This window comes from Phalacrocorax aristotelis, chromosome 5 (assembly GCF_949628215.1).
Source record: "Phalacrocorax aristotelis chromosome 5, bGulAri2.1, whole genome shotgun sequence".
In the NCBI taxonomy this organism is placed as follows: domain Eukaryota; kingdom Metazoa; phylum Chordata; class Aves; order Suliformes; family Phalacrocoracidae; genus Phalacrocorax; species Phalacrocorax aristotelis.
In genome coordinates this window covers 228,412-245,823 of record NC_134280.1, presented here as the reverse complement: position 1 = coordinate 245,823, position 17,412 = coordinate 228,412, and the positions used below count along the sequence as shown (strand labels likewise).

General features: G+C 36.7%; 1 protein-coding gene across 29 annotated transcripts in view; it reads right to left on the bottom strand.

Moving 5' to 3' along the window:
- BAZ2B (bromodomain adjacent to zinc finger domain 2B) overlaps window positions 1-17,412 on the bottom strand; it is a 164,033-nt gene that overhangs the window by 52,135 nt on the left and 94,486 nt on the right. For 17 of the 29 annotated variants that reach the window (XM_075092630.1, XM_075092643.1, XM_075092634.1 and 14 more), the window contains 7 exons: window positions 15,759-15,952; window positions 8,711-8,914; window positions 7,694-8,092; window positions 4,658-5,267; window positions 3,136-3,432; window positions 688-748; window positions 25-133 (listed from right to left, as the gene is read on the bottom strand). In XM_075092630.1, the coding sequence (XP_074948731.1) occupies window positions 25-133; window positions 688-748; window positions 3,136-3,432; window positions 4,658-5,267; window positions 7,694-8,092; window positions 8,711-8,914; window positions 15,759-15,952 (1,874 nt within the window). The remainder of the gene's footprint in view (window positions 1-24; window positions 134-687; window positions 749-3,135; window positions 3,433-4,657; window positions 5,268-7,693; window positions 8,093-8,710; window positions 8,915-15,758; window positions 15,953-17,412) is intronic. The other 12 variants (XM_075092637.1, XM_075092638.1, XM_075092640.1 and 9 more) reach the window with 3 other exon arrangements.

Genomic DNA, 17,412 nt, shown 5'->3' with positions numbered 1-17,412 from the left:
AAGTTTAAAAAAAAAGGAGTGTACCTTTACTACTTCAGGATACTGTCTCAGCTTCTTTCCACACGGTGCAAAATATGCTACTTCTCCTTGAAGACGACCACCGAAGTTTCTGATTCGGGTTTCTCTTTGCCAGCTAGAGTAATATGAAATAGTTGCATACAAGTTTCATACACTTTTTAAAAAACAAGTAATTAATGTCAATTTAAGATTTTTACATAACAGGAAAAAGGCACATGTCTAAAGTGTGACAAGGGCATCATAAATCAAATAGGCAAAACTGGAAATTTTTATTACGTAGATTGTCCAAACTCTGACTGTATATGGATTTATTTGTATGAAGCTACTTACATATCATCAGATTTCAAATGGCTTAGAACTGTATTTTAGGGAGTTATTTGGAGTCTATACTGCCTCAGATCTAACCACCAGGATTAATTTTGAGTGGCAAAACTACTAAGAGGCAGGTCATGTTTGCATAGGAGCAAATTTGATGCACAAAAACTAACACTTGAAATATGCTGACAGTATTAAAGAGATCCACAGTCACTGTGAGTTGGAAAATCTAAATCGTTGAAGCCTTTTCCTTATCATTCAGCATCAAAAATCTTTAAACTGTCATTTCTTTACCAACTGACTTTTGAATGTGTTATCTACCTTTAAGGAAAATCAAGTATATACATAACTGACCCGTATTCAAGAGGAACACGCAGCTCCCGTTCATCTGTTACTCTTCGTCTTTTTGAAATACCTAAAACAGAATTTCTCATTAACACCTAAGAGAGTTTACAGAATGGGAACACACATTCCTGAAATATATTGTCTATCCTTATATCTCCAAACCAAAAGATAAATAATTTTTATATTTAGCAATTTCATACCTCAAATGCCAAGAAAATTAATGTAACTATTCTCCTCTGGAAATACATTTTCCTCTAAGTTTCCTTTAACCTCTTCTAAAATTGTAAACAAGGAAAAAAAATTAAAATTATGCCATACTGAACTGCTTGCCTTGTTTGGCGCTCTCAGATATTGCCAAAATAACTCCTTCTACACCTGTTTCTCTATACTGGACCATATTTAAATTTTCAGTACAGAAGATGAAAATTAAAATACTCTTTACTTTAAAAATTCATACATTATTATAGGCTCACAGCCTTCAAAAAGCGATGTGTATAGATTGCATTCAACTGCCAAATGCAGAAAATTTTGAGGATTATTCCAGCTTTTCAAAGTGAAAACAGATGTGTTTGGTGCTAGTCAGGAGACTGAATCAATAATATGATAGAGACGATTGCCAAACGGGGTTTTATGGAGTGCCAAAGGCTGATACTTTTCTCAGGCCTCTCTGAGAGAACTGTAGGATATGACCTATGTACACAGACAAACTTTTGGAAGATGCATTTCTCAAAGAGGTAGTTTGGACCTTGTGTAAAGAACATAACATATCTCTTCCCTGGGGAAATGAACTTGAGAGAGTATCATCATCAGACTGAAACCTTGAAACTTGCTCCAACCTTTTACAGCCCAAAGGAGCGTCATATGGTGCAATGGCACAGGTTTCCAACTAACATGCCTGCACGGTCTGGAAGCAACTTTTAAGAGTGCTCTACAGAAAGCACTGAGGAACTGCCCGTGCTTGGATGCCAAACCTCTTGGACACATGTCTGCAGCCTTAAACTAACCCAACTGACTCCTACATTACTTCCAGTAGTCACAGTGGAGGGAGGGAGACTGCTTGTCCAAATACAAGTGAATTGAAAAAAATGAGTTGTCCCGTGAAAAAACAGATACAGAGAAGAGACACAAAACCTCTCCAGTGACTGACCAGCTTCAGGTAAAACAGACACAAAAATATTTTAATTGTATTACAGTCATTCTTATTATGAAAAGCACTACACCTAAAACAAGGACACAAAATTAATTTATTCTACCTCCCACTTCCATAAACAGACAAAAATCTGCTATCAGCCTTTTGAAAGCATCATAAATCAACACAGATACCTGAGCAAAAAAAATAACTTTGTATTTTAACAATTTGGATCACTCCTAATGCATGGGAAGACTTTTACAAACTGTGTGATTACTAGGCCTGTTTCTGGGAAAAGTATGAAGTAGATCACGTTACACTGCTTGAAAGTTAATGCCCCTGATGACAGGGAATGAAATTCCTATTCCACTGAATCCAAATATAAAAACCAATGTTTGAGGGGATGTCCCTATTTCAAGTCTAGTTACTTGCATGTTAATTAAATATCAACTTTCTAATTCAAAGTAGTAGATATGCAATTTCATTTAATTCTTACTATGCAAATTGAGAAGTATGACTTTCAAAAATACATCCTATTCTGTAGCAGTAGTAATTACTAAATCTTACAAAGTAGTCACCAAATGAAGGATTATAAACATTATATAACATCAAATGCTAAATGTACTTTTCATGAACCTTTTAAAAGTAATTCCTTGCATGTAATCCACAAATTCTACTGAGAATTTTTAGATAATAATAAATACAGTAATATTTTAACTAAATACAGTTATTAGATTTGTTGAGGAAGGGGCAGAAACAGAAGATTCAGAGTGCAAACTATAATGCATAGAAATTAGAAATACATAATAACTAGTTTATAATAAAATGGTAAGTAATGAAGACTGAATAATGAAGAGTTTCAATGTAATAAATACCAACTCTGGCTATTTTATTCTACTTTCTCTCAAATGATTTTATGAGCTAAAATGTCCTGGACTAAGTGTAGCCTTCAGGTCTTGAGAACTTGTAGTTCTGCTGACCAATTTTAATGTCACTTGTAAACGCTCGTGAAAAGATCAGAGTCATAGAATAGGCCAGGTTGGAAGGGACCTCAAAAGATCATCTGGTCCAACCTTTTGTGGGAAAATGAGCCTATATGAGATTATCTAGCACCCTGTTCAACTGCATCTTAGAAACCTCCAGTAACGCGGACTCTACCACGCCTTGGGGAGGTTGTTCCAGCGAAAGATTGTTCTTAGTGTAAAAAAAATCGCTTTCTTATGTCAACATATCACTTGATATCAGCATCTACACTACTTTTATAACTACTTCTACAACACATGCCACTTGGATGTTACATTCTACTATAGCAAAAGACATCCAGATACCACAGTGTGTACTTGGTGTAAGAGTAGATGGTGCTGTCCCAAGAAAAACCGCAGGCTGGGACTCAGGACATAAGGCAGCTGGTGCAGAGCTTGGGGTCTTTGCTACTTGGAGATTAAGTGGGGTGGGATGAGCTGCAAGACCAATGGAAGAGCTCTTCACAGAGGATGAAGTTTTATTCAGTTTCAGTGGAGTTTTTTCACCCTCAGTGTCTGTATCCGATTCATCTTGATCTTTATCATCCTCGTCATCTTCATCCTCAGACCCTTCTGTATCTGACTCTGAATTACTGTCAGACTCTGTTTAAAAGAAGTTTGGCAAAAGGCATATTATGACTTGATAACTAATGGCAAACACATTTAAGCTCTAACACTTGCAAAGTCTTATTAAATAAGAAACTTTTCTGACTTCAATTTTTTTATAAAAACTCTTTAATAGATTTCTAATTAACTACCTAAACTTTAAAACAACTACAAATATGACAGCATAAAGTAATTCTGCATGATAACGCACTGTTGTTTTGGATGTTTGTTTTTCCATGAGGAGATGAGAGACAGAAGCTGCAGTATTGTAAGAGACTGTTTACCCCAGAATGAGCTACAGCCAAGACATCCCCTGTGAGCCAGGAAGTGGTTGGATGCTACCACAGATAGGGCACCTGACAGGTGGTGATATCTAGCATGAAGAGGAAGCAATGGAACTGGGTACAGGCTGAAAGGTGTCAGAATTGTAAGTGTGGCGATCTGGGCAAAGGAAGTAACAGAGGTAGAGTAAAGGGCAGACAGGATAAGGATGAGAGGGGGAAAGAGAATGATGAAGGTGGAGCTGGACCCAAGGCATATCGGCACACAGAGGAGAAAGGAGTAGCTGGGAATACAATCAACACTTTAAAACAGGCCTTGCCTTTCTGAATTGCTTAGGAGCCTTTAAAATAGTAGCCTGAACACTATCTATGAACACTGCAGCCCTTTACAACTGTCCTGGTACTTCTCTCTAATCTTGCTCATTGAATGAAGCCTAGAAACATGCCTTTCTTGCCACTCCTGACAATTTGAAGGCCTTTCTTTAGTTTCTTTAGTTTCTTTAGTCCCTCTCTAGTTGGGGAAGCCTGTTCTGCAGATAGGCTCTGCCTACCAGAAAAATTAACCATCAGCCAGCCTGTTCTCTCCATCCCCATTCCTGGGCACCATGTGACATAAGCAGCACATGAACTGCAGGCTGCGTGGTTGATCTGGAAGGTAGGTCTCTCGACAGCCTTTCCAGAAGGCTGTGAAGCCATCTTACCAGGACAGCTGGAAGTATACTTGCCATATGACCAACTATCAGAATACCCAAAACACGATTTTGGATATGACACAACGGGGGACTGGGAGACACGTGCTACTTTCCAGGATATCTGTGGGACACTGTGTGGACCACGCTGCCCCAAAATCTCCTACCCGTTTTAAAATATGGTGGGAAATGCATGTTTTCAACACTTAAAAAATAAAGTTTCTGCTTTTCCTATTAAAAAGGTTAAACCACCTGATTGGCTATCATCAGAATCATCATCTTCATCGTCCTCATCTTCATCTTCATCGTCGTCATCATCATCATTTGAGTCGTCAGAGTCCTTACTGCTGGGGGCATCTGAGTCTACCCCTCTGAACTGCTCCACCACCAGTTTTGCAGAATGAAGGCGGTGTTGTGTTTTTACTGCATTTACTGCATTATTGCTCACTGTTTTATCCTTTCCTGAACCAGGTAACAAAGGAGAGGTAGAGGGCATAACAGGTGTCCGGTTACCAGTTGGTTTTTTCCCACATGCACTCAAGTTTACTGGCAGAGAAAAGGGGGTACTACTAGAAATGGCTACACTTTCATTGATCTTGGTCTGGGATTTCAGTTTCGTAGTAAGTGCAAGAGGAGCCTCCTGGATGACGCTCTGAATAACTCCATTGGGTTGATGATTACCTAAAAGTGCATTTGTCAGGAATGGATTAGAATGGTTGTTTTCCAAGGATGTGAGTTTTTGATGAGCTGGTGAACTAGATGTTGGTTTGGGGCTTGACAAAGCTGCAATAACCTTCTTCAGGTTCTTAGATGATTCCTGTTTCTTTAGCTGTGCTGCTGGGAATGTCTGTTTATATTGATCCTAAAGAAATAAGAAGACAGAGGAATAAAATGTGGAATATTTTTTTTTCTTTAGTATTGACAGGTGAACTCTGTGAAATCTTAAACATCTGCTAAGCTATTTCTCGTAGGTCAAAAGTAGGTGCTAGCTACAACAGAAGAGATTAGTAGCTACAAGTTATGTAAATCTCTCTCGTGATTTTCACTTTATGTCAATTAGGAAAAGACAAATTCAACTCAAGATGAGGCAGCTCTAAATTATGTAGGGAAGCTCTTTCACTTGCTACGTTGCTCTAGACAGTGATTTTCCTAAAGATATTAAGCATCTTGGGGAAAAAAAAAAAAATTTTAAAGACACTATTCTGTGGTATTAGCATAGGAGAACTCTGCTTTTTACTCATTTCAGCATATCATGTCAAACTAGCTTCAGTAATTTGTTCATTTTAAAGCACAAGGTAAATACAACACACTAATGGCTACAATACTAGCAGAAAACCAAGAGGAAGACTCTTGGCATACAAAAAAATTATTTTTAAAAATGGGGGGGCGGAGGGGGGAGATATTAATCAGAAGTACTGTGATATGCCCGTATTTTAACTCTGAAAAAGTAGTACTTGAAAGTTCTTCAGGTAAAACTTAATCAATACTGGCTCAGAAATATATATGAAGTTTACACTGTATTTAGTCTCAAGACTCTTCCAAGGAAGAAGAAAATACATCATCTTTGATGGAACAAAATAATAGAATGGATAAAGATGGCACATTTTAAAAAAATTTTTAAATACTAAGTCAAATACAATACACTCTTAAAGTTACTGATGTGTAAAACTGAATATGAAATTTATGAAAACCTATAAAAATAAATATTCACACAGTGCATGTTTCCAATAAAAGTTCTAAAGAAATCAAACCACTTAATGGGTGATGTATCACCAGCTGAAGACTCATAACCTAAATTTGTCAGCAGAAGCCTCTTCCAATGGCAAAAACATATGTTTTCATAATTGTAATTTATTTAATCATTTCAGGTAAATGACTATTTTAATTTTACGAAGTAACTGGGAGTTGAGAGGAAAAATAGTGTTGCTTTTCTGGTGTAGGAATAAATAATAAGTGATAAGAAGATTTTTTCAGTCCTCACTGAGGACTGCAAGTTAGCTGTGAATCAAAGTCCAGTTTACACTTCACCAATACTACATAGTTTAAAGAAAACTTTGTTTTTAAGAATGAAACTTGCCTTGGTAAATGTACTTTTTAATATATACATAATATATATATAGATATATATTTATATTTAGATATATATATCTCAACCCTCAGAATTTCTAAAATGCTAGATTTCTATTCTCTTCTAATCCCCATTCAAATCTAACTGAATAGAAATCACGAAAATTCATCACTAGTCACCATAATCACTATTAAAAAACAAACTGAGAATCTACAGAGAATTTTTGTAAGCTACAGAACTGCCAAGACAGACACATGTAAACATATTTTAGAGCCCTGAGCAGTAAAAAAGATTATCAAATTTATTGCAGTGGCCATACTGAGTTTTAATAGCTATCAGTGCATGAATATCCTCCTGTCTTTAAAGAGCAAACAAAACCCAAGATTAAATCAAATATATTTTTTTTAAAGGCTTTCAGCTACTTTGTTGAAAATCATTATTAAAATAGGTCATTTTAATTACTTTGACTTAAAACCATTCAACTTGAAACGAAGCAAAGCCATGCTTACATACTAGATAGATATGGAAAGTATTAGATCAACCTTCTGAGTGAAACTAGGAGAAGCACAGGAAAAATATCCAGACCACACAATTTACCCATGAGCACTTTTCTTATTTTTATCTCTATTTTTAGCTGCTCATTTGCCTTAAGAGATGCAAGACAAAATCCTTTGCCTTCTTTGTGCCCATTACTCTCACCAGTACACTGACTGCTTTCAGCAGAGCTGTAAAGTTCCACCATATGACAAGCATGAAACTCACGTTTGTCATTATGTGACAGTAAGTTGTGTATATGATTACACCATGTATACATTAGGGTATGCATACATGTACCACCAAGTAGATGGCTTTTCTACAAGATATACTTATGGAATAGTTCAGGGCACTTGTAATATACAGTGAATCATCTCTAAAATTAAAGCATAGTATTTGCCGCTTTTAAAAAAACAAGGAAACAAAGGAACAAAACAAAAACAAAACAAAAAACCCCAACCATCACAGTTCAGAACATATACTACCCACACAATTTAATTAGCTTACATCATTCAGAAATCTTTTATCAATTCTAAAAACACATCAAAACACCATGATATGAAAAGAAATATACATATCATTTTAAAACATTATATTTTAAAAAGCTTGATAGCACAATGTTGCATCTTGTTAATCAGGCAACACAGGTTACAAATAAATCAAAACAACAGTGATTTTTCACTCACCCGTTTTGACCTTACGTCACTGGTCAAAGAAAGAGATTCTTCAGAGGTATTTTTGTTCCCTGCTTTGAGTAGATCAGGGGAAGGAACAATGAGTTTTAAATAGGTTTCCTTTTTGGCTTGATGTACTAAAGACAAAGGTTTCACATTGGGAACCAATCCCGTAGACTGTATTACACTTGTGTGTTTGTTCACAGATTCCTCCTTTGCCTGAGAGCTTTGGAAAATAAACGGAAGCTGCTGTGACAAAACCTGAGGCTGCTTCTGCTGGGACTGGAATGATGAGTGAGTCTGGGAATCAGACACAAGAGGTATCTGCTGGTGTGTCCTTTTTTCTTGGGACTTTTCATGTGGTTTTTGTCCATCAGTTTTCATATCTGTTACACCACTATGCATTAGCACCTGCAAAATATTTTTTTTGACTGTTCATATCAGATCAGTTAAAGATCCTTTAAAAAAACAAAGGTACATCATCAGTCCCCATGAAACAATCATACTATTCTTGGCAATATTGTAATGTAATTATTGTTTAGCCACCCCACCCCACCCCCAATAGTTTCAGCATGTGAAGACAACGCTTAGTAGAGGAGTACTAAATCACGGTTGTTTTTAAATGTGTTTTTTGACTGTAAACCTAACAGGATACCCAAGATTCCAATCTTGTTTTCTGTTGGCTACCAGGAAAAAAGCAACAGCCAAAGCAATATCAATACCCATCGAAAGAGATATTCCTAATATACTGTCAGCACACTGCACTTAATTTCTTTGTATTTTCCACTTTATAACAAAAATAACAGTCAGTTAAATTCTTAGCCCATAAAGAACAAAAGGCACACGTGCATACACACAAAGAAAGCAAAAAAAAACCCAGAAAACCCTGAAGCAAAACCAAAAAGAGTATTCTTAGCATTCATTAAAGCATAACTATATAATTACTCACTGGTACAAACATGAACAGATCAATTTTTCACAAACAGCTTTCAGTGACAAGACCATGAGCAGCAGAGTGAGGTATCATACCTTGTTCTTGGTTTTGTGATGTGCTTCGTTTTCAGAATCAGATTCATCATCTTCACTCTCTTCAGCACTCTGGTCCTCCTCCTCTTCATCCTCCTCTAGGTCATCGGAGTCACTACTACTTATGCCTTCACTTGAGGTGTCTGAAGAGGAGCCCGAATCACTGTCGCTGTTACTAGAGCTTTCCACTGCTTTTTTTCTGGGTTTCTACCAGGAAGATGAATGCTGTATTAATGGTTCAGCTTCAAATCCATTATATCATCTTATTAGTATGCATAATCTTTAAAACAAAAACCAGTAACACTTTGGAGTAATGTGATCTGCAATCCTTGAACACAACTGATTGCCTTTGCAGAAGACAAAAGAGAAAGAAGCGCTTCACAAGATGATGAAAATGAAAAACTGGTCACAAGGTTCGACTACATTATTTTTCTGACCACACGCACTGGCAAAACAGTTGGCATCACTACATTTCAAAGCAGTATATCAAATTAAGGCCTAGGAAATCAGCCTGGAATTCACATCTACAAAACCTCCACAGAATGTACTGCTTCCAAAAAAAGTTTTAAAACCAAAAGCTTTATTGCAAGCTAACATAGAAAGAACAATACCTATTAGATTCATCAATATGGTTCAGTGACACATTCATTTAACTACATCACTTAACTTGTAATTTCACAGCATGCACTGCTCAGCAATGTAAGGTTCTGAAGGCTGAAAATAATATGCTCATCAAATTGCTTCTGGGATTTGCTTCTGAAAAACGGACCAAAATCTGCTTAAATATTCTGACAACTATATTATACTTAAAATATTGGAAAGAACAAATTTGCAGACCAGAATGGGAAAGTAACAGAAGCAACATGCAAGAATTCAGGAAAAGAAGAAAGGTATAAAAACCACAGGAACTCCAAAATATTGACACTGCAAGGGTAGATTTTGAAGTGCAATGGATGAGGAAAATTAGCTTTTTGGGGAGCTAAAATGAACATGTGTATTTTACAAACACATCTGAAGGTGGTACACATGGACTAAAGTGTTATGATGGTGGCTATGTGAGAGAGACATGAAAGTATGTATTACTGCATTAAAGTGTATTTTGTCATTAAAGAGAGTTCGCAGAATTATGTTCGAAGGTAAAGAAACATGTGAAAACAGATTACAGATGTCAGGCAGCAGCAGAGAAGTGTTACGTAGCACCTAAACAGGGCACGTGGAGTCACTGAGGGAATTTTAGAGGTTAAAATTAGTCAAAAGGAAGACAGGTGGACAGCAAAAGTAGGTGACCGGAAGACAAGAAAGTTGCAGCAATTCTACATAACAATGCAGACAGGAGCAACAGTGCTTAAAAATATACACTTTCTTAACAAAACTTTCCCTGAAAGTCTACTTTTCAAATCTGGTTTTTTATGGTAGGAATATTCTAGAACAAGAGGCTAAAAAGAAAAAGCAATTTTATGCCTTATAAAGAAGAAATCCACTGAAATTAGTGGGAGAATGTAACAAACTTATAAGTGGGTGTAATGGTTTTGGATGCAATAGAGCTAATTTTTTCATAGCAGCTTTGAATAGTGACCAAAAGAGTGTTGATAACACAGGGACACGTTAGTTATCGCTAAGCAGTGCTTGCACAGCCTCAAGGCCTTTTCTGCTCCTCATCGCACCAGCGAGGCTGGGGGGGCACATGGAGCTAGGAGGGGGCACAGCTGGGACAGTGACCCCCACTGACCAGAGAGTTATCCCACACCATATGGCATCATGCTTAGCAATAAAAGCTGGGGGGAAGAAGGAGGAAGGGGGGAAACTTAGGGCATTTGTCTCCTCCAGCCGCTGTTATGTGTGATGGAGCCCTGCTTTCCCGGAGGTGGCTGAACACCTGCCTGAGGATGGGAAGCAGTGAACGAACTCCTTGCTTTGCTTTGCTCTGTGCATGCAACTTCTGCTTTACCTAAGAAACTGCCTGTATCTCAAGCCACAAGTTTTCACACTTTCACCCTTCAATTTTCTCCCCATCCCACCGGGGGGGAGTGAGCAAGGAGCTGTGTGGGCCTGAGCTGCCCACCGGGGTTAAACCACAGCAACAGGATTCAGTTTACTTTGTGAAATAGCTATGAAACGTAGAAGCTGTAGGTGGATTAAGTCTCACCTATTTGTCAATTGGCTGGTATCTGTATCTTTTTTTTAAACTAGGTTCTCTTTATCGATTTCTGTGATGAACAAGTCATATTTCTTATCATCATACCTTCTGCACACTGTCATGTTCATTGCTTCACTGTTGGGAAACCTTAAAAATTTAAGTGTGTTTATTTGTATTTATCATTTCACTGCTCAATTCAGAAAGGTGTCAGTTGATACTTCACATGATGGACAACGATCTGAATGCATGGAGACACTTGAAAAATAACAGATCTAAATAACTGTGCCAGTCTATGGTAGGTCCTGTATGTTTCATTGCTCATGTCCTTTACATCATATTTAAGTATCTTCCTGTCTAATATTTGGCACAGATGCAGAATATTTCTTCCTGAAGGTTAAGAACATAAAATGAAGGACAAGACCATGATCTGAAGCAGTAAAAGTAACAATGCCGCCTGGAATCACATCTCTAGGATTCTATTCTAGTTTTTTCTCTTTTAGGGTTCTCTATTTGTCTCTGTATGTGGAAAGGGAAACATCCAAAATACTGCAATACTACTAAAATCAGAAATATCCAGTTTATTCACGATGCAGATGAAATACATATTCATAACATCAGCTTCTTAAGAGATGCATTTAACAGTCTGGAAAAAGAAGAGTATGTCAATGGACTTACTTAGCTGATAGTGTTTACTTCCACTCATCAACCCTTTGAAACTTTTGATGCCCATCTACCTTTACAAATGTGTTAGCTGCTGTATCTTACAAATCTTATCTTTTCATACTGCAGACACGAAAAAACACCAAGAAAGGAGTCACGAACATTCTTGTGAAGGAGGCGGCAAGAGCCAAGCAACACCCGACACAAGTCTGATTCACAAAGAACTACCTCAAGTAAGAAAAGGGACAGCTAATCTTGACATAAAATTTAGCATAACTTGTAATCAATCAAATGAAAATGCTTCAAAACAACTCAGGCACTTAATTACACTGTGAAACACAACCACTTCCCATGGAGTTTTTACTTCATAAACAAATACAATCTCTTTTGACATAGATAAAACTAATACAAAGAAGTTGGATTAGTAGGATTCCACAAGAAGGGATGGCAAATTAGTAGCTTAGTAAAATATGATGATAGGGAAAATTTAAACTCATGCATTGGGTAGATATAAAAAGGTTAACCTTGATGGAGGAATTTCTATCAAAACCAGCATAAAAGGTACAGCAGCCGGGGGGGGGTGGGGGGGGGTGGATAAGGCCAGTAAGAAGCATAGAGGAGAAATAATTCACACTAAACCAAATAATGTAAGCCAGAAGAGATACCTCTAAAGAAAAATCTCACTGTAAAGACATTTAGAACAACAAAAAAAATACTTGGAAAAAATTCTAAAAGCTTGCTGTCACAAAATAGCCAAGAGAAGGAAAAGTACAGACCAAAAAGTAAGTACTATTTTACTTCATTTGAAATATACTAGAAAGAAAAAAGAGAGCATTAGACTTCAGAAGATATATGTAAGACCAGGCAGATATTTACAGAATATAAAAAAATACATTATTTAGAAAAAGATAATAAAAGACCCTTTAAGAACTACATTCAAGAAAAAATCATTATTAAACTATATTAAGATGGCAAATTTCACTTCAACTAGTTCCTCTATCAGCAACAATATAGTCATAAAAGCTGAGCCAAGAGTGGGTTCTATTAAAATAAATTTCATATTTTATTTTGGTTCACTGACTTTGGCAGATCTGCTGGATGGTTATGCTAATTGAAAATGTCCATTGTTCAGAAAGGAACAATCTAGGAATACAAATACCAAGAAAAGCCTGACCTTAATGATCCTACGGGATAGTCCTATAAAAAGGTGACTGAAGTGATAGTTTAAAAATATTTTAGTCATTTTTTCAAAATGCTGAAGTTTATAAAGGAAATACAGCATGGTAATTGCCAAGAAGAGATATTAAAAGTACAACCCTCTGAAAGATCAAATACACACCCTAGACACAGAATCACACAGAATTCCAGGCTGGAAGGGACCTCAGAGATCATCTAGTCCAACCTCTCTAGGAAGAGCACAGTCTACACAAGATGGCCCAGCACCCCGTCCAGCTGACTCTTGAAGGTGTCCAACGTGGCCGAGTCAACCCCTTCCCTGGGGAGATTATTCCAATGGTGACTGTCCTCACTGTGAAAAATTTCCCTCTGGTGTCCAATCGGAATCTCCCCAAGAGCAACTTGTGTCCATTCCCCCTTGTCCTCTCCATGGGACTCCTTGTAAAAAGGGAGTCTCCATCTTCTTTGTAACAGGACAAAAGGAATGGCATGAGAACATCTAATAACTACAGCTTGGAAGATCAGATGCTTCTATCAACTCAGAAGTTGTTTTTCATAGACTACAGGCGAAAAAAAAAATTACTATATAATACAAGTTACTATCAGACTGCACACTTCAGGATTCCCTAAGGTGGTAGAACACCAGAACTAGAATTCAACCAGGAAGAAAACACTGCACAACAAGTAACTATCTAGATTTTCACCAACTGTAAAAAAAAAAAGCTTGGTATCAGCTCTGCCCTTTTTTTATTTAAAAAAAAAATTAAATACCAACCTCGAAAGAAAATTACAACGAAGGATATGATTGGAGAATTCAGCAGATGAATACTAAAAAAAAAAAACCCAAATCCTAAAGAAAGGAATATCTTAGTATAACTAAATGTTTTAAAATAAACTGTGCTCTTCAGAAAAAGAGGCAAGTATCACACTTTGAAATTTCAGAACATAACACCACTTGTACAAAGCCCAGCACAAAATACTCCATCAGCCTACTGCCCCCTGCTTATTCCTCTGCCTTCAATTCTAGTTCTGCCTTCATTCTAACAGACTGAAATAAAACCACTGTTTTTTGGGGGAAGGTTCGTTGGGTTTTTTGATTGTTTTTAAATCAAATCTCTTGATCTTTTCCTCATGTTGGTGTACTCTAAATATTTAGAGTGTTCTGTATGTTTTGATTGGAAGCCTTGTTCAAACCATTACATTGACAAATAAAAGTTACCTCAAAAAGTTTCACAGGAAAAGAAGTTAAGAATAAGAATTAGAGGAACACCTAGAATGTCAGCATATCAAGTAAGACCAGGAACAACAAACTCCACTTCAGTATTAGAAAAACTACTACAGAAACTTAGGAAGCAAAACTGTTAACAACCTGAAATTTATCTGCATTAGACAGACAATTTAAATGTTAAGATACAAAAACAAACAAATTTAAGAAAGGAGGTACACTAATTGACTGAGTACATTGTTTTACAGCAACCCACTATTTAGCAAATTGAAACTGGAATAAGTACCCATATCAAAAGCAAATATATCAAGGATACAGAACTTATACTTAAAGATGAATGGTAATACAAAAGAGAAGATAACAATGCTGACAAACATCCTAACTGAAAAAAAAAAAAAGGCAAGAGGTGAAATTTTCAGTGATACTTATATTAACAAGTAACTAGCTTAACCAACTCAATTTTCTCACTAAGGCAAAAAGGCAAAAAGTGAGCAGAGTCTTTTCATTTACTTACGATATAAACTTTGGAAAGGGTATTTGGAAATATTAAAATATAGTCATTTATTTGGTATTCTGCATAATTGCAGTAATAGTCAGAAATGCGGAGACTTATCTGGAAAAAAAGTGCTTTACTTCTGCACCACAGAAACAAGGCTTACATTTTGCACATAGGTATCCAGGATAAAAGCAGAATTTCAGAAAGGAAAGAGCCATTTCTAGTATGCAAGCCTGAAAAAATCAAAGATTTCCGAAGTACCTGTAACTGCCTTAATACCTTCAAAAGTTGTTGATTGTTAAACACATAAAGAATGTTTTATGGGAAAATGTTATTTAATATGTTAATAATTTCCCTATTGTCAATATATTAAACGCCCTATCACTACACAAATATAATTAACCATTTTAGTGCTATCAGCTATTTTTATGCAAATATATGCAAACACCAACTGACCTTTGAAAATGCCAGCCTCTCACCTAAGAACACACAGATTTGAGAACTGAAATGCAATGCAATAACACAAAGAGAAAGAAAGCAACAGGCCAAATTCACTCACAAAACAAAAATATAAACAAATGTAAAGAAATAAAAAGTCTTTTAGCCGAGATGGCTACCAGTAGGGAATGACTCCCTTAGCTTCCATTCTGACGGTAAACAATCTCCCAGTGTGCCATTTCCTGTGGTTTGACTACGTAGTTTTGATTCCAAGAGTAGCAAAGTTCTTAAGGAGTGCTTGGGTCAATATATAAGGAGGTTTACTAACTCACCGAGCCTACTCACTTCTTTCCTATTAAATGGCTGTCTAAGCTTTTTCTTGAATCACAGCTATTAATAATACTTCCTTCTTCTGATAAATAGGAAATTACTCCCACAAAACCTTTTATCTTTTAATGTCTAAAAATTTCATTTTACTTCTGAAATTTTTTATATTTTAAGTTACACAAAAACATAATTAAACAGATTTAATTTCTAATAGGTTGTAATTTATAATACAAATATTTATACTCTAATAATATCAAATATTTGTGTTAAAAATAATATCCTTTATTTTTGTAATTATATAAATTAAATAAAAATATGTTATTGCATATGGCTATTAACTAGTGGAATTATTGCTAATGGTAGCTTTTGGTTCATAAACATGTCAAAACACTATCAAATTTTTTTTAAAAAACCACCACCACAGAGACAACTGTACAGATCTTGCTTTAATACATAATAAGAAATAAATAACAAGAAAAACGCAAAACATTTTGTACTGGGAGAGAACACTTAAAAATTATGCTGTGTGCACAATCAGAACACTTACCATGTCAGTCTGTCTGCATCTTAAGGGTTTTTTCTGTATATTTACCTTATCTTTGATTTTGTCAGCTCTGGGGTCCAAAAGCTGAACTTTGCTTTGCTCTTGGTTGTATTTGCGGCCTCCTGTTCCTGAGGTTATAGCTTTCACTTGTCCTGCAGATGTTGCAATGCTAGTGGATAGTACAGATGTGCTGATACCAGATACTGCAGTGGTACTGTTCCCATTCAGTGATCCATTTATACCTTAAGACGACAGATTTACAAAGTGACACTTAAAAAAAAATCTGAAGCAGCAGATACTTTCTTTGAGATGTTCCAGTCACACCAACCTAGCTTCCATAAACATGCAACAAGACACTAGACTACTCATGGGTTACTCCCAACATATAATAAAAATTTGTCATCCATGAATCACTTCAATTTGCTCATGGAGTTATTTTAATTAAAACATTCGGAGCACCCATGATTTAAAGGACAACATACATTTAAGGCCACAAGGAGGGGGAAAGAAATAATCTGAAACTGTCCATTTTTAAGCCCAAACTATCCTTCAGTTTAGTTGGGGGCAGAAAAATAAGATCTTGAAGATAGACACAAAAATATACATTCCAGTAAATATCTCGCAGAATAATTTGTTTACAATTTTGAAGTATCAATCAGCTCCAACTAAAATCAACATGAAGCCCTAAATATTTTACGAGTTTTACGGGGGTGGGGGAGTTGTGGCAATGCTATTTGAAGTATCATCCACGTTCAAGCTTGCTTACTTCTCTGTCAAGATGACTGGTTTTTTCTAAGAAAATACCCCTAACCATACAACCTTGCTACTCTACAATCCCAGGAGTATTATGACATTGATTCTAAAACACACATCAGGTCCTAAAACCTACCAAAACTATTAAAAAAGGCTTTGTTTGTACATCACAGAATCACAGAACAGAATACCCTGAGTTGGAAGGGATCCACAAGGATCATCAAGTCAAACTCCTGACACCACTCAGGACAAGTTAAAAGTTAAACCATATATCTAGGAGTGCCATCCAAATACTTCCTGAACACAGACAGGCTTGGGGCCATGACCACTTCCCTAGCAAGCTTGCTCGCCCTCTTGGTGAACAACATTTTCCTGATATCCAGTGTGAACTTCCCCTGATGCAGCTTTAAGCCATCCCCTCACATCCTGTCACCAGAGGGAAGAGACCAGCCCTCCCTCTCTGCGCCCCATCACGAGGCAGCCATAGAGGGCAATGCAGTCACTCCTCAGCCTCCTCTCCTCCTAGCTCAACAAACCTAGTATCAAACATCTGACAAACATATCTTAAATCTCTAAAATGCATGCAATACCACTACATAAAATACTGCTTTGAAACGCCAGAAAATGCTCTAAATGTCATGGTGCTCCCTGTAGCCACAGCCATCCCTCACTCCACTCCCCCACCTCCAGCTACCTGGTGCCTGCTTCTTATATGCAGAGGAACAGTACTCACTGTAGAAGTACAAGGCCTCCTAAATCAAACCACAAACTTTAAAACAAAAAACTTGTCCCTACTACTCAGTCCCTGACAAACTATCTAAGGAAACGGGGGAAAAAACAAAAAGACTATTTTGTTACTGAAAGCCCATACTTGCATGTCTCATGCTTAGCTGACAGAATCAGTTTAGGAATGGGAACAATAATGAGAGGCAAAGCTCAAATTCCACAT